The sequence below is a fragment of the Aphis gossypii genome, chromosome 2, assembly GCF_020184175.1.
Source record: "Aphis gossypii isolate Hap1 chromosome 2, ASM2018417v2, whole genome shotgun sequence".
Classification (NCBI taxonomy): Eukaryota; Metazoa; Arthropoda; class Insecta; order Hemiptera; family Aphididae; genus Aphis; species Aphis gossypii.
Genome location: NC_065531.1, coordinates 14,448,904 through 14,473,213, shown reverse-complemented (window position 1 = coordinate 14,473,213; position 24,310 = coordinate 14,448,904). Strand labels below are relative to the sequence as shown.

The following is a 24,310-nucleotide window of genomic DNA, read 5'->3' as shown; positions in this document are numbered from 1 at the left end:
TATTTTTTATTTGTTCGAGGCTTCATTTGTAGACTACCACTTCACATCGTCTCGACATAAAAAAAGCACTTTTAAAAATTGATAATTACCTATACAAATTTACTTGTAATATACAATTACTGTCAGGCACAATTAGTCAACAGAAACAAGTTGTAGATGAGAATTGGGACCTGGGAAAATAAAAATTCATCCTAAAAACTGATAAAAGGAATTTAATGAATTAATTGAAAAAAAGATATTAAGTGGATGCATTAAACATATTTATCTTTAAAAAATTTGATGTTTTTCTCGAGGTATTCTCTAGATATAATTGCAATGTGTAATTCAACAAGAGGTATAATAACTACAAAGTAGATGTTTTATGCTAATTGATCAGTGATATACTGATATGCTATATAATCATTAATAATCATAAACAGTTTTATAAAATATTAACGTACAATGTAATAATTACTGAAAATATTGGTACTAATAGTAAATAATGTATATATTTATATATGTTACAAAAATAAATTTCACAAAATATATATCTAATAATTTTAATTACCTTTAGGTGTACTTGGATAGTTACTTAGGTAGTTACTGGCGTGTATTTTTGAAAATGAGTCGATTGGACCAGACGATAAGATTAAAAACCTAGTAGTTTTGTATTTAATTATGTTTTTTAATCTCATATACAAGTTGATTAATCTACCTCGACAATTATTGCCCTTGAGTAATTATAACAAATTTAATTTAGTCTTAAACAATTTATTAACCAGCCACAAGCTTATATTAATAATTATTTGAATTGATAACATAAAACTTAATCTAGGCATTAAGGAACGAAAACATAACATTAACACGAGCGAATAATGTAACCCTGATATTCAACAATAATAATGCTGAGCTCCTCTGCCATTAAATCCTACGATAAAGTTAGTTAATTAGACATTTTATTTTGAGTGTATTTATTGATGAGGAATGTGTCATATAAGTTTTAGACCAGAGAAAATCCTTGTGTCTGGTGAATGGCCTGAGTCAGCTTATACTTCAGTTTTCCTTTAGATTGATACCTTGGTAAATCTAAAAGGTTGAAGCATGTGTGTGCTACAGGTAAGAAGTTATCATCAATGGTAGGTTGGATATAAATCTGAAAAACATTTGATTAATTATTAATTACTACTATAAGGCATACAAAAAATATTAAATTTTTTTAAAGCTATGACTACCAGCCCAATAAAATTCTATTATTTTGACTACCATAAGACTTGATTAACTTTTAAAAAAAATGTTGTATTAATTTTGCGACAAATGCCTACAACCTATTGTGATGATATTCTTTAACTTTAACTTCTTCTATTTGAAATTATTTTTCATCAATTTAAAAAATGTTAAGCCCCTAAATTTTTTCATTCTGAATTTTCACTACAGACACTTATTTCATGCCAGAAATATGTACACTATACAGTAGTAGTTGATATACATATTTCTCGCGTATAACTATTCTAATCCACAATTATGACATGATTATACAATTTAAAAATGCATAAAACATAATTAATTGACTTTTATTGGCTTGATAGTCCAAGCGCCAAGCAGTAATTGTAATAAAGGAAAAGTACCAGTTATATTACTTACTTTTATTGCTTTCATTCCCATAATGGGTACACGATCACTTCCTGTTAAAAATAGCAAAAACTTCTTTTTGTGATCAACATCAAACTCATGAAATACCTCCCAAAACATTTTTATTGTCTCATCATCTTTAGTATAACCATTTTTATATTCAGCATTATTTTCCCATTCAATCCAGTCATAGTCTTGATTGCCCACTACAACAGCCATTAGTTCTTGTGAATGGAATAACCTCAATACCCGTCCACCGCACACTTTTAAAAACGCATCTTTAAATACATTAAATTGTTTTTCAACTCTTCGGTTTAAAACCATATCAACGTACAAATCAACAAATTCATGTCTAAACACAAAATAGGTATATAAAAATATAATTCAAACATAAAAAATATTAATTATGTTTACTTACTTATTCTTTTGATTAACTATTATATTAGATCCATCCGTTTTCAATGGAATTGTTTGAATTTCTCCATAAACTTCTTTAGTGATTTCAAAAGTGAGATTAAATACTTCATCTAAATCTGGTTTATTATAAGCTAATAATTCTTCAAAACTCCTGTGTAAATAAAAATAACATTAAAGTTAACTTAATGAAATAATTGTTAATTGCACTTACTTAACCGTAATTGGATCTAGATCTTTAAGATCTTGAAAGGTGACAGGTTCATTAAGTAGTTTTTTATACAATGCTAGAGGAAATGGTAAGTCTATGATAGTGAAATTATAAATCGCTAAGCCACACATCAAACCTAAAGAAATATAAGTAAATAAATAAATGCTTTAAATGTTAAATATAAATAAAAAAATTATTATTACCAATAAGATAGTACATTGTAACATCTTCAAAGGAAGAGTCATTAAACCATATCATGTTTGTCTCTTCATAATTTACAAACATACCGAATTTTGGATCTAAAATTTCTTTGATCAAAAGCATGAAAAATTCTTTTTTCACTCCTCCAGCATCCTCAGCTTCTTCACCAATAAATTTTACCTATTTTACATACAAATATAATATTTTACTTAGAATTATTTTAATATTTAGATTCTCACCTTCAAAGGTTTTTTATAATCATATTGAGTATAATGAGACAATTCACGTATTGTATCTTCAACCATGTTTTCCCGTGAAACATTAAGCTCAATAAATTGATTTATTAAACCATCAGTTCCATCCATAAATAGCAATTGCGTAAATGCTCTTGTTGCAGCAGCTTGCATTGCTTGCTGCATCTGAAATCGAATCATCACAAAATATTTAATAATGATTTATATTTAAATATTTAAGTTAATTTTGTTTTACACATACCTGCAATTTCTGATCGACTTGTAAAAGTATTGTTTTAGCTTCAGCATTGAATAGAAAAGGGTAATTACAAAAATAAAAATCTTGATTCTAAAAATATTAATACAATTTATATAAATTAATGTGAAAAGTATTTCAAGCCTATAAATGACAAAATGACCTATATTTACTTTAATTCCATTATTATCAGCATGTATCCACCTCATATAATCAAAACGAATATCTATCTTATCAGCTAATTGGGGAATATAAAATGAGGTGTATGGCACTTTTAACTGGCCTTTCTTCACTTGATGCCCATTTAGATTGGAATTTAATTTATTTAATTTAGCTAATACAGAAGTAGCAACTATCAATGCTTTATCCCAAAATGTTTGTTGCTAAAAATAACATGATTAATAAACTAAATAATAATAATACATTTTATTAGCGCATAACAAAGAATACAATAAACAATCTAAATTAATTTTATATTTTATGATTAAAAACCTATTCAAAACTAAACAAATTTAAGACAAAAGTAAATTCTTGCTTATTAAGTTTGAAGTTATTTAATTTAACAAAAAAATGTATTGAATTACTCAGTTATTTTTATAAAATACAATCTTTGTAGCTATATAGATAATCTTTGGAATATTATGTTTTTAAAAATAAATTTAAATTTATAAATTCGCTTCTACTGTAGTGAACGCTATATTATGTCTTAAAAATGTTTTTATTTTAATATTTCCAAATTATTAAATACTAATTAGTGATAAATTTAATGATTAACAGGGTCTTAATGCAAGCCACTTATTTTAGATCAATATTCACTATATAATATAAATGATATTCAATAAAAACTTAATTTTGAATACCTTTCTAAGCAGTATTTTGTGACTAATTTGTTGAAATAAAATAATTTAATATCAAAATAACTTAAAGATAATATTAAAACTATTAATTTAGATTGAATGTCAAACAAAAATGTTAGTCAACAGATTATAAGTTACATAGGAATATAGTAAAGATTCATAATACTTACAGCAGAATTTGTATTAGTGTTCAATTGATCAATTAATACATTTTTATATACCATTAATAAACTTTCAAAATACATAACAGGCATTGAAGAAATCCATAACTCTGTTAATAAAAATATATATATATTAATTTAATTATGAAGTATTAGGTTTGAATGGTAAATTGTTAATATAATATGAACATCAATTTTATCATATAGTGTTAAAATATGGTATTACCTCTAGAATAATTATGTCAATTTTGTTTCTAAAAATAGTAGTATATATCATAATGAATAAGTTAAGACATTAACTTAAAAATAATTTTAATATTTGAACTAAAAAATCAAATCATTATGGTCTTAAATTGAGATCATTAAAGTAATAATAATTGACATAAAATTAAATTAGGAACAGTATTCAGAGTAACTTTTTCAAACAAAGTATTTAGCTCATTTTAATTTAGGCTTATTAAATTTGAAACAGTCCAGTTTTATTTATGTTTAAAAGTTAAGTTTTTGGGAATATTCAAATATTTTTTTGTAATATTTCATCAATTTTTACTTCATATGAATATAATAAATGTGTTTATAGTATACATTTATTTTAAGTGATTTAACAGAATAGCTGGACTTTTAATTATTGCTTATTGTGAGTTTGTTATTTAATTTTTTTTTACCTGAAAATGGCTCAAGGCCAAATAAAGTAATTTAGATTAAATTCATAGTTATCTTTGAGTTTGCTGATTTATATTTAAATTATTTATTATATGACATATGTAATATATAATATTCAAATACTTAAAGTATCACAGTTTTATTTCTTTGAAAATAAGCAAATTTATTAGTATCATTTAAAATAATTTAATTCCAATGATTTTATGCAATTCTTGTAAGAGCTATACTTTTAAAATTAAAATATATATCTACAGATATAGATATAAGTGATTAATGCACTAAGTGCTCAATAATTTTAAGTGTTTGCCATATTTGCACATGATTCATAACAATAATATAAACAAGGTTAGTTCATAAATCTATGATAGATACATATAAGGTATATGATAACTATGTATTGTAAGTGACTTCAAAATGATAATACCAATCAACTATCAACTTTATTCTTACCAATAGTTGTTATATCCATATTTTTTAGATTTAATAAAGCTTCAGCATAAGGCACTTGAAGTATAGTAGCATTTGTAATATTTTGAAACTCATGGTATATAGGTAAAGTCAGATAAAATCTTAAAGACTCTACATCAGGAGAAGGCAATGATAAAGAATCAACTGCGCTGGCTAAAGATGTTAGTATCTAAAAATATTATAACATTAATAATTATGATTTATGACGTACAATGATAACATGAATTTAATACTCACTAAATCACTTAATGAAGTATTGCGTACATGACTAATGGCATCAAAACACAATGCAGCTAGTTCAAAGTCTATACCATGATTATTTTCTGTACAAGTGTAATGAATATCATTCAGCATTAAAAATGAGCCATTTAAACATGACAAACTGCTCATCACTATTTCTACAAATCTTAATTAAATAAAACATACAGATTTAAAACATAATATAATTTTATCAAAAATACTAATATTTTTAAACATACGACATTCTTTCTTGGTCAACAGGATTTTCTGGTAAAATGGTTGATAAATTTATCACATCTGGAAGCTTTACAGTCCAGATTTGAGAACTTTCTTGTAATATTCGATAATCGTCTGGATTAATCTCAAGCTAAATGGCATTCAATTTTATGTATTGTTAATATTTTAATAACTAACAAAATATACTAATTGCTTTAAATGACACATACCGATTTATGAGTAACTTTAACAAAACATTGATCACCTCCCGCATAAATACTTTTCACAATATATTCCTTATTTGTTTCTATCATAGATGTTCCAGATGGAGATAGCCAAGGACCTAATACTAATTGTGGTGTATTTGAATTAATTGATGCTTTTGTACCTAACTGACCGACACTACCAAGTCCAAATGAGTAGACTCGACCTTTTGAAGGTACTAAAGTTAAAGTATGTCTTCTATAAAATGTTAGAAAATTTTAATTAATTGACGAACAGTACTAATTAATGAATACTTAACTAATTAACTAATAATATAAATTATAATCATTACCGTCCACATGCAACTTGGGTCACAGTACTCCCCATAAGTTCAAGTACTTTTCTCGGAACAATTTCGTTTGAAAATGAACCATGGCCTAGTTGACCATACATACCAGCACCACATGTAAAAACTCCACCATCCTATAAAAAAATAGATAAATAGATTAATATACCAAAACATAAAAAATACATATTTATATTAAATAATCAATGAATAATTACATATGTCAAGAATACAGAGAAGTCTTCTCCCCCAGAAATATATTTTACTTTGACAGATCGAATCGTTTTTAGTTGTGTAGGAGATGATAAGCTGGTTTGACTGTTAACACCTAATTGCCCAAAATCATTTTTACCCCAACCATAAACAGCACCTATTAGGAATAAATAATGAATACAAACATTTTATTCATCATTAATTTTACATTTAAAAGTTGGATAAGTTATGACTCAAGTTAAAAAATAACTAAAAAGCATATTAACTTTTTATCTAATTAAGTAAGCTATCATAGCTTAATATATAAGTATATATGTCTTCACTTAATTTTACTAAAAGTATAGATATTTTTATTTACATAATTAGTTGTTGACTATTTTTAATTTGATTAAAGTAGTATTATGAATAATGTTTAAATATAATGAAAAATTATTTGTATTAAATAATAAACAAAGTTATTTGAGTAATAACATTTATAGTAGGGTAAGAAAGGCTATAGAGTATAAACAATAAACAAATAAAAATTATGTCTTATACAATAATCTTACCTGATTTTGACACTACAAAACTATGATATCCACCACAAGCAATAAATGAAATAGGTAAACCAATCAGGGAATTAACCAATGTAGGCTTTGACACATTACCAGGACCAAGTCCAAGGCCTAACTGTCCAAATTCATTTGAGCCCCAAGTGTATAACTCTCCATCTAATGCATAAGATTTAATGTCAATAAAATAATATTTTAATAAAGTATTAAATAGTTATTGATTAATTAAGTGCTATTTTGAAAAATAGATTTTCAAAAAATATTAAAAATTAACTCACGATTTGTTAGAGCCATACAATGTTTATATCCACAACTAATTTGAACTAATAGCATACTGGCTAATGATTTTACAATTTTTGGTTTATATAGAATACCTTCATCAGTTTCAAGTCCTACATTTCATTATAAAATAAAATAAATCAATTTTTACACCTTATTAGTTTGAATATATTAAAACACCTTAAGCTCACCTAATTGTCCACAAGAGTCAGAACCCCAAGTGTATAATTGTCCCCATTCGTTAAGTGCCATTGAATGAGCTTCTCCACATGCAACATTTGTCATCACTAATGATTCAACTCCTGGAATTTTTTCTGTAAAATCAGAAAACATATGAATTTAATAGGCATAAAAATAACTTGTTAAAATTAAAATATACATACGTAATTTTGTCCGACATCCATCATGTCCCAACTGACCGAAATCGTTACTGCCACAAGCATATAATTGTCCATCTTCAGTTACGACCAGTGTATGATTATTTCCACAAGCCACTAAAAGTAAACATGAGAATGAAAAACTTGGATTATCGCTAATTTCTCTCACATGATTGATAATTACCTGATTTAATATTATTTATGTTTTCAAAATTGACTATTTCTGTTGGGCTGAGGATATAATTTTCCTCAATACCACCCAGACCGAGCTCTCCATTGATTGTGTTGCCCCAACAATACATGGTCAAGTGTCTGAATATTGTGTTTTCACTTTTGCTGTGACTTGTTTCAAAGTTCTAAGGCAATGATTAAAATAAATTACTAAATTATTTAAAACTGACCTCACAACACAAACACATAGGTATCAGATGTATAATAATTATCCAAAAATAAATACCATACCATAATTTGAAAAGTTTTATCACTACTCTAGGTAGTGGCATGTTTGGTTAGATGATATTATATTTAAATTATCATTTACATTGGAGAAAATGTGGCACTCTAATACTAAGACAGATATTTCCAAAATAGATCAACGGAAATTGCAATAATATACTCACCAACAATTTCAAAAAAATACAACTGCGTTGTAACACTCGGAAATAAAACTTATAAACTAATTTTCTATAATGATACTTATTAATCACCTTTCGCGTAAAAATTTAGCAAAAAATACATTTTTAACGAAATAAGATAACAGTAACTTGAAAAATAAAAACAATGTATAGCAACAATCACCGTATGTGAAAAAATGATAATAGTGAAATTCGGGTAGTGTGATAACCAACACAGCGATGGACATCCGTTCATACGTCTTTGAAATTAAATTATTTTCTCTATCATCAACACTTACGTCATTAATAATATTATTATTTACTAATATCTAATTATAACTATTAATTATTATTTACTAGTGTAACCGTTTTCACGTTAATCGGGAACAAACCTCTTTTATTTGTATAATATTTTAATGATAAAAATATTTAATATTACTCCTTTACGGTCGACTATAATATAATCATCGTATTTTTTCGTTACTGAAATACCTATACCTACCATACATAGCGATCAGCACTGCGTAAAAGATAAAAATATTAAAAAAAAAAAATAACACTAAAAACCCACTTCGATGATGCGAAATGGAATGAATGACCGAGTAACCGACAAAATTATCGATTAGCGGATCAGTGATAACAACAAATGTGTGTGGGCACGGAAGAACGATGTACGCGAATATTCTAGAAAAATCTAGAAAAAATAACCGACAGGTATAAAAAAAAGTAAGGTGGTGAGAGATTCATCCCCAATAAGAGCAGTAAATGTATCATTACGATCGTAATACTATAAATATTTCTATAATATGGAAAAAACACACTATATAGACATATATTATTATTATAGTACTTGGGGAAAAACTGTTTTAAGTTGTTAAAGACGTGAGTGACGTCAACTGCAATAGTTATTAATGCTCATAATAATAAATCCCCAATGTTAATTCTGAGAAAATAAACATATTAATATGTAATATTATAGGCTACTCTATAAATATTTATACTGTGAGTTGTGTACAAGTGCGCCCGCAGGATAAAATCCCACCCGGGGCGACAAGATCAAAATTTTAAAACCAAATCAAAAATTTTATTTTAAATTTTAAAACATTTCTAGTGTCTTTATTCTAAAATAACTTAACCTACATAAGGCCCTTATATGTGTATGTTTACAATAGAATATTAATATTTTTTGAATATACATATGTTAATGTAGATGTTACAAATTAATCATAATATTTATATTAATTATCAAATAAAAATATTGTATGCGGCTGGGTTGCATACATAATGATTGTATAAAATCTTCAATAATTTTTTTGTTTTTGCTTTTTAACAATGTTTTTATGTGTATACAATAAGGATAAGCCAATAATTAATCTGTCTTTAGCTGATATTGAATTATGCTCCATGTCTTTAACTTTTTTGATGAACTGTAAAAAAAATATATTTTAAAGACGAATGAAATGGTACCAGAATAGAATTTTATTTACAATTATTTACAATAAAAATATACCTGAATGACCTTTACACTACAAGTTGTTGCTGGCAGGGAAATTGCTATCATCGCACACATTTTTATAGCAGGGAGTAATTCGGTTTCTTTTAAAACATCTGTGAAATCCATCATATCTGGTAAATACTTCTTTGAACTCCACAAATTGAACTATATCAAAGATTAAACCTTCCTCGACAATATTATCCATAAATGCTCCATAAATTTTCTTAATTCGATTAATATGTGCAGTCACTTCTTCTTTTGACATTTTTTTTTAAATTTTTCGGATGTAGAGAAAATATAGAAAAAATATCTTCATTCTTTTCATGATACCGATATTTTAAAGATAATATTATTATAGAGTCCAAATATGGAATAAAAATTGAAATCCTATAGTAATCATTTATCAATAGGATTATTTGTAGGATGATCTTAAAGTCTGTTTAAAAGAAATTCTGGATACTACACTACTACAAAGTCAATACCTACATCATAAGCATAATTTTTTATATCTTTCATTAAAATCTTAAAAACCTGTTCATTGTTAGTTTTGTCAGCTGAAATAATTTTTATTAATTTGTTTACGTGTATTTGTACACCAAACAAATCAACATCTACACCTTGTAATACAAAATTTACACAATGCGCCTTTCAAAAGAGAATAATAATAAACCCAATCATATTGTTTAATCCATTCAAGTAAAAAAGGTCTTTTACCATGTCTAATATCAGCTTTAAAGTTATTTGGTTAACTTGGAACCCATGATGTAGTTAACAATTGGTAGGTTATCTTGGATATTTTTATTCAAAAAAAGGCTTATATCATATTTTGGTATAATATCATTTACAAAAGCATCATACAAATTTATCTAAATGGATGTATCAATTTTTTTTATTTGGATACTCAGTTGAATTATTTTATTTTATTGTTAAAACATAATACACTCTTACCTCTGATTGTTGAATAACAAAATCATTAGAATTAGATCTGCTCAGGTCAACATCATCTGATATAATTTCATAAGCATCATGAACATTTATCTAAAAATACAGTTTATTGTTTTTTTTTATTTACGCAGTTGAATTAATTTAATTCAATTTAATTATTGATGATAAAATTATTTTTCTAGTATTTAATTAATAAATAAATATTTACTTCAACCTGTGATTGTGACGAACCACTTTCTTCAGTATCATTAGGTTTACTTTTCTTTGGAAAATATGAATACGAAGTTGTTTTTCGTTTGCTCATGATTAAAAGTAACTAATTAGTAATTACCACAATGTAACCACAGGCAGAAAAATGTAAAGCTTATAAAACAAATTGTAAAAATTAATATTAATAATAAATACTGTAAGTAGTAACGGGACGAGTTAACATCAACAAACTTTCTCACATTAGAACTTGTGTAAACTGTATATAGCCAAATATCAGTATAAGGTAATTACTAAAATGATTATGGTAGCTGTAGCTAGCTCATTGCTCTGCAAGTAATCGCGGCCTCATATAGACGTATCACCATGGTTATGGTTGATGCATAGTTGCTGTCAGCAGTCATTGCACTAGATAAAATCATTGAGAAGTCTAATATAGATGTAAAATTATCTATAAATAGTTATCACTTATTAAAGTTTATTAATTATACGCGGGAATATATAATATAATATCAAAAATTATTATTTTAAACAGAAAACTACGGACTAAAATTTAGTTTAAATTAACAATTATAATTTTTACGTATCGTTAACCCAAAAACAAAGAGCAATATCATAATATTTCAAATTCAAAAATGATGACCAAAAATAACAATACTGACTTTTTTTTCGAGGTGCTCCTTTTAGAATATCAAATTCAGCCACGATGCCCTGCAGCTGTGAATACTATGAAAGAGAACAACAATTTTTTTAATAAATTTTAATAACTAAATTTTGAGCCGTAGACCGTGGAGCTCTTAGAAAGTGCTCTCAGTGCCAGCCTAGTGCACAGTTTGGGAACCGCTACCTTAATATATTGAGGAAGAGACAAATTTATTAATTATTAAATTGAGCTGGTAAGTACAGTGTCGTTAAGGTGGTTTAATTTTTATTAACTATCCGTTGTTAGAAAACTATCGACCCACCTCATAATTGTTAAAATTTATAACAATATTTTTAAATAAAATAGAATTTAAATATTTAAACATTGGTTATACAGTGATCAGGGCTAATCAAATAATTTAGATTCATATTTATAAGGAACTTAATATACCTATATCCATTTATGTATTTTCTATTTTAAATAGCGAATTTATAATTAAGTAAATATAATAACATGGTAAGAGGATTTTAAAATAAGTAACATTAATTATATTTTAAATGATAATTGTATTAATATGAAAAATCCCGTTTACTACTTACTTAAAAATTTAAAAAAAAATGTGTACAAATAAAATTGTAGCTAAGCATAATATTATAATAATTTGAATGAAATAAATAAATAAAAACAATAACTTACTCACCTATAATTCAAATAGAGGTCTAAAGAAGGAATTCTAGTTACACGGTTATCAGTAGGGCTCGAATTTTAATGCATATATTGAGCAATTAAAAAAGGCAGACAATTTTTTTTAAAAAAAAGCAAAAATAAGTATATTTATTTTTTAAAAAAGCAAAAAAAAAACACGACTAAAAATGTATCACCAACTAGTTATAAAAATGAATAAAAAAATTTAAAATTTCATTTAAATTAAAAAAATAATTAATTACCATGTACCTATTTCTATGGATTTTCAGTAGTGAAACTGACTATAAAATTATCCGAAGGAATATTTTTATACAAAGAAAACGACTATCTACAATCTACATCCTCTGAAATGATCGGTGCATACTTCATATCATGACAAGGTAAGCTTCATATAAGAGTTTTAAAATTACAACACTAAATCTTAAATTTTGAATAGGTCCACATCGATGTTATCGGCGTACTGACGGTATAGGTACTGCTTACTATAATATGTAGATCGATAATCTATTAATACATTTAATAATCAACCCGATAACGAAAACAATAATAATCCAATGCCTATAACACATTTTGGGTTTTTACGTTTCTTATTTATTCAATTTTTTATTATTACTATTTACTATAGTAGCATAATAAATATATAAAAATTCTACAGCTGAAATAACTGGAAAAACCAAAAAAAAAAAAAAAAGTGGGCAAGTGAGTACCGCTCTGCTGTACATTAGGTGCCGTATGGATCATTATTATATATTATAGGAGTGTTAAATTTGAATCCAATGATAGTTATCATTGTATACGAAAAACGATTCTGAACGAAGATGATTTGTCAGCCTAGGATATAATTTCTAGTGGTTGGTGAAAAAGGTGGTTTAAAAAAACCAGCTTATATTAAAAAATATTTTGAAAATTAAATCACGTAAAGAAAACGCGAATCTTAATAACTGGTAAAATTTTCAAGTATCTACGACTTATACTTTTTGAATAATAACAAATATCAAAAATCGTTTGAGGCTAAACTGTTATTTAACGCGGTTTTTGTAAAAATTTAAATTTCAAACACTCATAAAAATTTTTTGTCTGAATCCGGTAGAGTTTTTTTTACAGATATTTGAAGAAAAATGTATGGAGAACCTTGTACCAAATTTTCAAAACTTAGTTATAAAAGAAAAAAATTTTATGATTTTTCAACTTCAAAATTACTTGCAAATTTTCGCGTTTTTGACAGATTTCGTAAAAATTTGAACTAAAAACGCTTATAAAAAAAAATTGTGACAAACGATTTTTAATTTTTTTTAGCTACATTAAAAACAACTCATAAGGAACCTTGTATTAAATTTTCAAAACTTTTTGGTCATCCAAAAATTTTTTATCGACACTTTAAAAAAAATTTCTCAAAAAAATCGAAAATTTCAGTGGTCTATAAATAACTCAAAAAAAGTCAAAATTTTTGAAAATTTTACTATATACAGATACTACTGACATTAACATTGGTGAAAATTTCAAGTATTTTCAGTGATTAGTTTTTGAATTACAACCATAAAAAAAAATCGATTTGGTCGAAAACTGGTTTTGCGTAAAAATTGCCGTTTTTTCCGTCATTTTTTTTTTGTTTTTCTCGATTTTTTTGAAAACTGTTGGAAAATGTTAACTTTTTACCTCTATAATGCACCAAGGATATTCACTTTTACATCGGAAACCACCCCCATTGTTTGAAATTGGAGCATTATTTCGACTAGTTATGCTGTACACAGACACAAAAAAAAAAAACACACATCATTGTAAAATCAATACATTCATCACTTCGTTCAGAATCTAAAACATTTACATAAAAAAAAGCCGAAAAAGCTTTAATAAATTGATTTATTTGGAAGCAGAATGACGCAAAACGAATTTATTGTACTTATATAAAAATTAGATTTTTATCTCATAATATTTAAAAAAAGCGGGCAAGTGAGTACCGCTCTGCTGTACATTAGGTGCCGTGTGGATCATTATTATAATATATTATAGGAGTGTTAAATTTGAATCCAATGATAGTTATCATTGTATACGAAAAACGATTCTGAACGAAGATGATTTGTCAGCCTAGGATATAATTTCTAGTGGTTGGTGAAAAAAGGTGGTTTATGTTTTAATGGCCTGAATACAACAAAATGTAAGTTCTTTTATAATAATTGTAAGCTAAACTTATGAAAAACCTTGTATTAAATTTTCAACTGTTAGCTACTTATACAAAAATTTTTATGAAATATACCTACAAAATAATTTGCAAATATTCATGGTTTTGACGAATTTTCGTCAAAATTTTAACTTCAAATGCTAATAAAAAAAAATTGTGCCTATGTATTCTTATAATTTTTTAATCACTATAAGAATAACTTATGAGGAACTTTGTATTAAATTTTCAAGTATTTTGATAGGGCCAAAAAAATTTTATCGACACTTCAAAAATATTTTTTCAGAAAAATTGAAAATTTCAGTTGTCTATAAATAGCTCAAAAAAAGTCAAAATATTTTGAAAATTAAATCAAGTAAATAAAATGCCAATCTAAATAACTGGTAAAATTTTCAAGTAACTACGACTTATACTTTTTGAATAATAACAAATATCAAAAATCGTTTGAGGCTAAACCGTTATTTAACGCGGTTTTTGTAAAAATTTAAATTTCAAACACTCATAAAAATTTTTTGTCTGAATCCGGTAGAGTTTTTTTTGCAGATATTTGAAGAAAAATGTATGGAGAACCTTGTACCAAATTTTCAAAACTTAGTTATAAAAGAAAAAAATTTTATGATTTTTCAACTTCGAAATTACTTGCAAATTTTCGCGTTTTCGACAGATTTCGTAAAAATTTGAACTATAAACGCTTATAAAAAAAAATTGTGACTAACGATTTTTAATTTTTTTTAGCTACAATAAAAACAACTCATAAGGAACCTTGTATTAAATTTTCAAAACTTTTTGGTCATCCAAAAAATTTTTATCGACACTTTAAAAAAAATTTCTCAAAAAAATCGAAAATTTCAGTGGTCTATAAATAACTCAAAAAAAGTCAAAAATTTTTGAAAATATAACTATATACAGATACTACTGACATTAACATTTGGTGAAAATTTCAAGTATTTTCAGTGATTAGTTTTTTAATTATAACCATAAAAAAAAATCGATTTGGTCGAAAACTGGTTTTGCGTAAAAATTGCCGTTTTTCCGTCATTTTTTTTTTGTTTTTCTCGATTTTTTTGAAAACTGTTGGAAAATGTTAACTTTTTACCTCTATAATGCACCAAGGATATTCACTTTTACATCGGAAACCACCCCCATAATTTGAAATTGGAGCATTATTTCGACTAGTTATGCTGTACACAGACACAAAAAAAAAAAAACACACATCATTGTAAAATCAATACATTCATCACTTCGTTCAGAATCTAAAAGAAGCATATGCTCTAAAATCCATGCCCTAGTTATCAGTATAAATGACATTTATAAAAATTGATATTTAAAATGATTTTTTTTATTTTTAATCAAAGGTTTATTTAAAATTTGTACGTTATATTGTATTATTTATTATATATTTATTATTATTGTATAATTTATTTTAATATTAGTAATAAGGTAGGTATATATCTTAAAATTAATCTTAGTACTTGCCCCCCTAGAATAATGTTATTTCTACTGCAATTGATAAAATTCCCAATGAGAAATTAGCTTCTAAAAATAGGTCTACTTATGTATTCAGATAGAGGAAAATTTATTGAAAATGCACTGACACAAATTGGTAGAGAATGTCCACGGAGATTGCAATTTAAATTTGATGTAAAAGAATAATGTATAAATAAAATATATAATAATACTAATTGTAATAATTGAATGTAATAATGACGAAACATAATAATGTACTATAAATAAAATGTAAGTATAAAATGTATAAAAAAATTTTCATTTATTTTTTAAATTAATTTTGTCCCCCCTCCTTAAAAAAAATGTCTGAGGACGCCCATTTGCATCGAAATCTTAGCTTTAGTTATGACTACGGTTAGAAGATTTATTTTTTCGAAATCGGAACTACAAGAAAAGTTATTCAAGTTTGAAAAACACAAAATAATGAACTTTGAAACAATAATAACTTTTTTTCGTATACTTAAGTGATAATAAAAAAATAAAAACTGTATTTTACAGATAATTATGTTCTCTTCTCTATGTGGTGAAAATGTCGTTTCTTAGTTATGACTGTATAGCCTTCTTGGTTCTTTCCCCCGCGAAATGGATTTTGCGAACGAATTTATACTAGTATATAGGTAGGTATAGCATCCTCTTAATAATGGTTTTACACCCTCCAACGCCACCGGAATAATGTGACATTGCATACCTACCTAACAGTAATATTTGCGTCTCATAATAACTAACAAGACTCTCGTTAGTTGATTTCATTCAACACATGACCTGAAAAACTGATGACAGCGTTGATCATGTATAGTTAAATAAAGAATAAAACATTATGTAACACATTAACCTTTGGGGACAATGAGTAAAATATTAAAACGTAATTAGTTTTTATTGTGCGATATTTATTTTTGTGGTTCATCCTTTTCGTATTATATATACGCGCGAATACAATTTAAATTACTGCCCAATAAGCCTAAACCTATTGATCGCGTTATTGAAAATGCCATAGTGGTTTTAACGAGTGAAATACACTGAAGGTTTACATATTATAATAGAACAAGGATTTTAATATTAAACACATAATAGACTAATTTCGTGTGTGATGCTGAACAGACCTCGGTAGCGTTTTTCAATATTCGATTATATATTATAATATATATGGATTACACTCTACACATTATACAGATTACCTATGCTATTTTACGGAACCTACCTACCAGTATTTTCACTGAAATTTTAGTTTACACTTTTACAGTTTACACGTTACATTATGAATGCTTGAATACCAGCTGGACAATTATGTTTTATACTACAATAAGTACAATATTACATAGTATTTCATAGGTAATACATCAATGTTTTTATTAAAAAATAAACTACTTATGTGTATTTACTAAAATTGGAAAGTTTTGTGATCAAAGGTTTTGTCAGTTTTGTGTTCACCAAAAAACGAAATAGGTCTTATAAGATACATATTTTTCTTATAATATGTATATATAATTATTAATTATACATAAATGTATTAGATCTATAGATATTTTGATGAAATACAATTATTAATGTCGACTTATACTACTTCATTAAACTGTTAATTTAAATAATAAATATTAACAATATAACTAAAAATAAAATCTGTTTTTTATTTTATGTTTATAAATATAAACACGATTAACTGTTTTCATGTAAGTTGGTATAATTTTGATTACTCAATTATATATGTCCTGTTGCAAAACCGCCAAAACCTATTACTTATTATTAGGCACATGTTACAAATTTAAAAGGTAAAATAAAAATATTTTTTAATAGTAATCCATGTACTTACAAATTATAATAGTGAGGCAATATAATATAAAATATATAGAATGCAGTATTTTCCATTTTACTGGATGAACTTTAAATGGCCAGTATTTACGCATTGTACATATTATTATGTTATATGAGCTGTCTTATACATTCGCAACATAGTTAAAAACTGTTTTGCACGGGATGACTTTACTCCCTCGATATTCTGCATATCATAATTTCCAAAACAATAAATCGCATTAGGAAATTTTTTATCTGTGTAGTGTGTATAGTTGCTTTTTAATTTTTTAAATAGTAGTAACCAATATTTTTTAAGTATCAAATAAAAAAACCTTAAGTTCTCAAATTGATAACTTTAATTGTAGGTATTCATGTTATCAAAAAAATTAAAACGTTAAACACAATACTACCCAGTACAATTTAAAATGTTGGTATTTCTGTTATAAATACCGAGGGAGTAAATTTATCCCGCGTAGAACAGTTTTTAACTAAGTTACGTCCGTATAAGACAGAGACAACGCATGCGAGTGTGGCGTCCTCTTAAGCAAAGAAATAAGAATCCATCCATTAAGGGAACTTCGTGACATATGGTTGTATTTATTTATTTATCCAGTAGGTCGCAGCACTATTTACGGTTTAGTTCTCTTCTGGGGTCACTTAGAATGAGATCCTTGAATGTTAAGATTTAAATTCCTCAAAAGATAGAAGAAATCAGTCATGTACAAGGTACAACATTTCTATATAAGATAGTTAATGACATAATAATTCATTTTCTACTTAGCTGAATTAGTTTCAAAATAAATAAACATTATGTCTGCAGTAAAAGCGGATATATTTTACATCCCACAGTTCACTAAAAAAAATATATTTTATGCACACTGATAAATATTTTGCTTTATCTTGATAATATAATGGATAATTTATGTCTTAAAAAAATTGAATTGAATTAATTAACATTAAAATTGTCTATATTTATAAAAAGTTTCTATAACAGTTACCAAATATATAATATAACACAAAACATTATATCAGTCATAATAGTTATTTCATTTTCTGTAATATCCAATAGCAATCCTACCTATTATATATTTTATCTATTACAAAAAATTATTCAATTTCCTAAGCCGAAACGAAATGCATATACGTTAGTTAAAATTTAGGGGTGAATTCAAGAACTAAAAGTAGCCCACCATCCGTCCGAGAGCCTAAAAAACTTGCGTGCTATATAAATTTAGAGCCAATTAATTGAAAACTGTGGATTTTTATAAGGACCGTCAGATAGACTTATGCTTTTGTATAGATTATTGATGAAGCGTATAGGTAGATAATTGATCAAATAAAAAAAAAAAATCTGCCAACTAATAAAAATCAATCTGTTAACAATGTACGCATTCCAACGCGTTTAGTCGTCGTAGCCCTCCAGTTAGATCGTCCACCGAGTGGTTATGAAAGTAGGAACAACTCAATGAACTCTGTAATATTGTATATACAATTTACAATGTCACGAGTTTCGCTGACCGTGAAACCGTGCCGCCAACTTGAAAACGGACGTAACAATTTTACGATCGCAACTTCGAGAAATAATAATAACGAATATCTTATATATTATATTATAATTATAATAACGCACACACGGAGCAGTAATAGTTACATGAAATTGTGTAATAAAAAGTAAAAACAACGAAAACTGGAGCGGACGATATCAGCACACTGCAGTGAGCATGCACAAGCGATTAAGTTCGTTTTAACGAGCTTACAGAATGATGTGGCGCAGTATACGTTGGTAAATTATTATTAGTATTATTAGTGTACAATACTACAGTGTGTACATCATAGAGTAATTTATTATTTTTATTTATTTTTTATTAATTTATTACTCTACTACGTGCCCCAACGTATCAGGTAGGTACGTTGCTAATCGTCGAAGTTACAGGGTTACACTCGATGAAATTATTGTGGTTAGTGACTTATATAGTTTAAAGTATTTTTATAGATCGATTTATAAATAGATCCCATAAAAATGTATTACTTGGTGATTAATAATATTATAATAAAGGTATGCTAGGAAAAACATTAAAATAAACCTTCTTCATTTATATATTATGCACGCAATATTTATTATAGGTTTGAAATTAATTTGCGAAAGTAACTGTTTGCTTGAACTTAAATCTTAATAATATAATATACTTATAACATGTCACACGTGCATAAAATATTATTTAATGATATGCCGTTTGTAATAGGAAATCGCGTCTTATTGCAGATAACCTATTTATGTATTTACTATTTAGTCAGTAGATTTATAATATACCTGTTCATTTTATATTATTTACTATATATTTACATCAGTATAATAATATATAACGCTGTATGTCTTTATACATGGTTAGTATAATACCTATAGGTTTCATATCGATGGAAAATCTTCGTTGACGTTCTTTATTCTGCTATTATTTTTATTTTGTTCATCACGAACTTGATTGTCATTTTTTATATCTTTGTTTATTTATTTTTTATTTGTGTGCGCGAAGTGAAACGGTTAAATATGTTCCAGTTGAGTAATTTAAGTATACTAGATTACTATTACTATATGTACAATAGATTCATATTATATAATATAACATATATTATGTATAATTAATGATATGTTGTCCTTGATAAAGTGATTTTATTTTTATAAACATCATCTAATTTTGTGATGAAAATCATAATATGGTTCTATCAATTAGTCGTTATTCGATTTAATAATAGTACATAATTTTACGTAGAATAGAATTTTTTTGATCTAGTCGTTAAGTAATATGAAAAGAAATGAGTTTTTTTAATGTTATTACAGTTGTGAATATAATAATTATTATTTAGTTTATAAAATTATATATAATTATTTAAACTATATTCTATTGGCTATTGCACAATATTATAAATTTAAATATATAATAATTTTATGAATAAAATATCCTGTTTTTTTTTTATTTTATATATTTTTAATGAAATACATAATACTATACTAACTTAAATGATAAAAGTAAATATTTATAAATAAATGTTATTATATTCATACAAAATACGAAGTACATACGAATACTCTATTATTATTTTTGTATCATTAAAAAAACAGCTATGCGAACTAATAAAGGCTTCAAGTAGGTATACTACCTATATTTGGCTGTATACCATTTATTAATTATTTACCAATCGATAAAAGTTTAATTTTGAATATGAAATTGATTACTGAATATACCAATTGGTATAGTATAGATATGTATTTCGCATAAATTTAAATATGTTAACATTTTATAAATAAATGTTATTAAGTATCAAAAATTGGTAATAATAATAATAATAAAAAAAATGTTCATTAATACTTTAATTATCGTTAAAATAAATCTAAGTGGGTATGAGGAAAAGTAAACTCTATGAGCATGTCTGTTATTACTTCCTGGTTGATTTTATACGCAATTAACGAGTATAAATTAATATAACTAATAATTAACGTCGTATAGTATAATGTGTTGGCATATTGCCTAACTGAATTCGATGTGTTAAAAACCATATTATTTCTAAAACGAGTACCTAATAACAAATGCATTTGAACAACGCACATGTATAATGAGAAATTTAATTATGTCATAATAAAAATATTAACGGAATATTAAATAGTATAAAGACGATTTGTAAATTATAGTGAATTGTTTGGGAGAGTGTTAGTCTAAAATCGGATAATATTGTATGTAATTTAAAGTTCAAAATGTTCGAATGATAACCATACGAGAATGAACGTCATGATGTACACAACTGATATAGAAATGAAAAAGTTGGCAGAGTCTAAACAATATTACAGTATATTAAGTTAAGAAAGTATAGTTTTAAATAGTGATAGACTATAATAATAACCCGTAAAATGTTGTATTTTCTGTTAATATTAGAATACTAAACATTTTTGTAACTATTAACGACAATCAATGAAAAATATATTGTTGAAATAGTATATTATTATGGTTATTTTTGAGAGGGGCTGTATGTAACTTAACCCTATCGTTTTTAAGCACCTCTATTCAGGGATTATGTTTTAATTTCGAAACAAACAGGTTGTTTGGTAAGAGAAGATATAGTGTATGTCTAAACTATCGAGACTTATATCCCCATATTCGTGGTAGGCGGTTGGGAACATAAAATATTTAATGCACAAAACGGATCAAAATACGCGAACGCGTCGGTGCAGCAGCAAAAGTAGTCAATTAGTAATAATAATAATAATAATATTAAACTATAGACTTGTCTGTTTCCTAGTTCCTAAGACATCCTTGAATCGCGTTGTTGCGTTTTATCGCGTAGGAATAACGACAAATTGTTATAATAATAATATATTATGGCAATGCCGAACGATATTTCTTCACATTCTAAAGAAAAAAAAAAACAAAGTGTTTATTAATAATAACGCTATATCCTGACTGACTTATATATCTACAACACATACGTGGCCACGTAAACGTTTATAACACACGCTGTATTGTTCGTTGGAAAATAACACCCAATACCTGGCTAGGGAAAAATTGTACGTGATATTGCCTACATGTCGTGTTTATTTAAAATGATATCTGTATAATTTACCGCGTGTTTGAGAGTGTTTGCATATTTTTATATAATATACACGAATAGATGGAAATATTTTGAAACCGTTTTGGTCATAAAATTCGTTCAAGGCGACGGCCATAAATTAAATCCGCTGTGTACAGCAGTGCGTGTAGAAATGGAAATCAAATGCAATAACAAACGTTATTGTAGAAACTATGCCAATCCAGACGTTTGAGTCGTTTGACCATTAATTCCAGTTACCCATGACTTACATAATTATATTCATTAAAGATGGTCCAAAAGTGGCACATCTCGAAATTATCAATTAAATAAATTTTGTTTTCGCTCCAAAAGTTATTTGTATTATTATCTCGTTACTAAAAAAAACAACGATATCATGCCAGCAGTTCATTTAGTATATGCGATATCAGAGAAATACAATCGTAACGAGAGCAAACGTAATTTTGTTACCATAATAAATCGTTTTTTTTTTTTGTAGTACCGTATCCAAAATTGATTCAAAAAAGGAGTGGTGGATTTTTCAAACTATGGAGCTACAAATATTTTAAGTGTACAAAGTCGTGAGGGGCACTATAGATTGACAAAGTATACTCCCCCCCACAAAAATGACGATATTAATTTAGCAAAATATATTAATTTATTTTTAGGAGGATTTCAAAGATTCTTTTTTTGGCAGAAAGTGGAACTAAAATCCCCTTTCCAGCTTTTTACAAACGATTAACATACAGTAGGTGTATTATCAATTGTGTTTTTACCATAAAGTACCTATATAAATAAATTGATTTAAATAAAAAGTAAATAAACTCGTAAACATATAATGATTAGATAATATGCACCGTATAAATTATCAAGTTTCATAGTACTATATTACACCTTAAGACGTGTATACGAAATTTATTTATACTTATGGATTTTAAGTTTTTATCAAACTGGGTTGGAAGGTGATTGCCACACGTTTGTGTACATTCAAAATGCCCCCTTATTTTTATTTTTTCGTACACCTTACACTATATGTATAGTGTATACATATATAGTTGGTATTATAAAAACAAATACATACATAAGTACATTATTTAGTTATTGTTACTGTTTATAATAAGTACTGTACAGTGAATAAATTATATTTTATCATTTTACCATGTACAGCACATGTTAGGTCTCTGATAAAAAAAAGTCCACGAAATTAAAAAAAATTGAATTAATAGATTAAGTTATGTTTAATTTTGAAAAGAAAACAGAAGTTTAGTAAAACGTACCCAAAAAATGTAGGTACTAGTTATGATCATTAAAATAAATGAGATGCAATATGTTACCTATTCAAAATATTAATAAATTCGTTTAAAAGTCAAATAAGTAATTAATGTTGTATGCATTCAAATATTGTAATATAATATTTTAGTATTATTATGATAATAATTATATGTACCTATGTAAAATGCAGCTATACCTATAAAAACTTTAGAATTAGTCCAAATATTTTAAAAATTTCATTTTGCATAATTATAATACTCAATTTTGTAAGTTGAAATAATTAAAATAAATAAATTAAGCTTTTAACCTAACTTTATTTTTTTGACCATTTAATGCTCATGATGCTTATATGGGTGTACTAAACTTGATTGTAATCATGATTCAACAGTACGAATTATCAATACAGTTAAGCAATGGTGTCCTGTGTGGAGTATGCGACGGCAGACTTTATAATAATAATATTATGTACTAATGTGTCTGCTATAATTATATAGACAGCAGAACCGCTCTTTCTATAATACTAAGAGATTTCAATGCTCGCACTCAAATAGTATTTGTTTGCTGATTTCACGCGGGTACCTACACGTTAAATGGATTTGATATTAGTATATTACTTAAATTGTGAGACGATGTAAGTTTTAATTTAATCATCGAGGGTTTTAAATATATATATTTAAGTTTGTATTATAACTATAGTCTATAAGTAACACTTGCATTATGTGTGCTTGTACCCAAATCATAAGGCGTCGGTTTTGAGTGTGTCGAATACCGATAAACTGTACACGTAATGTGATGATATGTCATCTAAAAATATGTTTAAAAAATTATTTAATTGTGATAATAAATTATCTCTTTTTTCATATACATTTACCTAATACTGAAAAAT

General features: G+C 26.3%; 1 protein-coding gene and 1 long non-coding RNA gene across 6 annotated transcripts; one reads left to right on the top strand and one right to left on the bottom strand.

Moving 5' to 3' along the window:
* Positions 1–460: 460 nt before the first annotated feature.
* On the bottom strand, positions 461–10,928 carry LOC114123175 (probable E3 ubiquitin-protein ligase HERC4). 4 transcript variants are annotated; one of them, XM_027986065.2, is made up of 22 exons: positions 10,761–10,928; positions 10,556–10,645; positions 7,683–7,854; positions 7,505–7,615; positions 7,313–7,435; positions 7,121–7,234; positions 6,840–7,001; positions 6,297–6,448; positions 6,085–6,215; positions 5,759–5,990; positions 5,552–5,679; positions 5,310–5,478; positions 5,055–5,241; positions 3,951–4,051; positions 3,097–3,306; positions 2,930–3,016; positions 2,674–2,853; positions 2,437–2,614; positions 2,237–2,369; positions 2,027–2,176; positions 1,621–1,960; positions 461–1,132 (listed from the first exon to the last, which is right to left on the bottom strand). In XM_027986065.2, exons 1-22 carry the CDS (start codon positions 10,854–10,856, stop codon positions 980–982), a joined length of 3,399 nt encoding a protein of 1,132 aa, XP_027841866.2. In that variant the 5' UTR covers positions 10,857–10,928; the 3' UTR covers positions 461–979. The 4 variants fall into 4 exon arrangements, with proteins under 4 accessions (XP_027841866.2, XP_050058295.1, XP_027841869.1 ...); XM_050202338.1 differs by having other exon boundaries at positions 10,767–10,927; XM_027986068.2 differs by lacking the exons at positions 10,556–10,645; positions 10,761–10,928 and adding an exon at positions 8,119–8,308.
* Positions 8,360–22,749, top strand: LOC126550528 (uncharacterized). Of its 2 annotated transcripts, none has more exons than XR_007604649.1 (3): positions 8,360–8,826; positions 12,377–12,487; positions 22,652–22,749. It is a non-coding gene; the product is annotated as an uncharacterized LOC126550528 (long non-coding RNA). The 2 variants fall into 2 exon arrangements; XR_007604650.1 differs by lacking the exon at positions 22,652–22,749 and adding an exon at positions 12,544–12,765.
* The last annotated feature ends 1,561 nt before the right edge of the window (positions 22,750–24,310 follow it).

Coding starts and splice junctions, on each gene's coding strand:
- LOC114123175 (XM_027986065.2), bottom strand. CDS start 10,856: ATGAGCAAACGAAAAACAACTTCGTATTCATATTTTCCAAAGAAAAGT. Junction 2,615..2,673: donor ATTATAAAAAACCTTTGAAG/GTGAGAATCTAA, acceptor TATGTAAAATAG/GTAAAATTTATTGGTGAAGA. Junction 2,177..2,236: donor CTAGATCCAATTACGGTTAA/GTAAGTGCAATT, acceptor TTATTTACACAG/GAGTTTTGAAGAATTATTAG.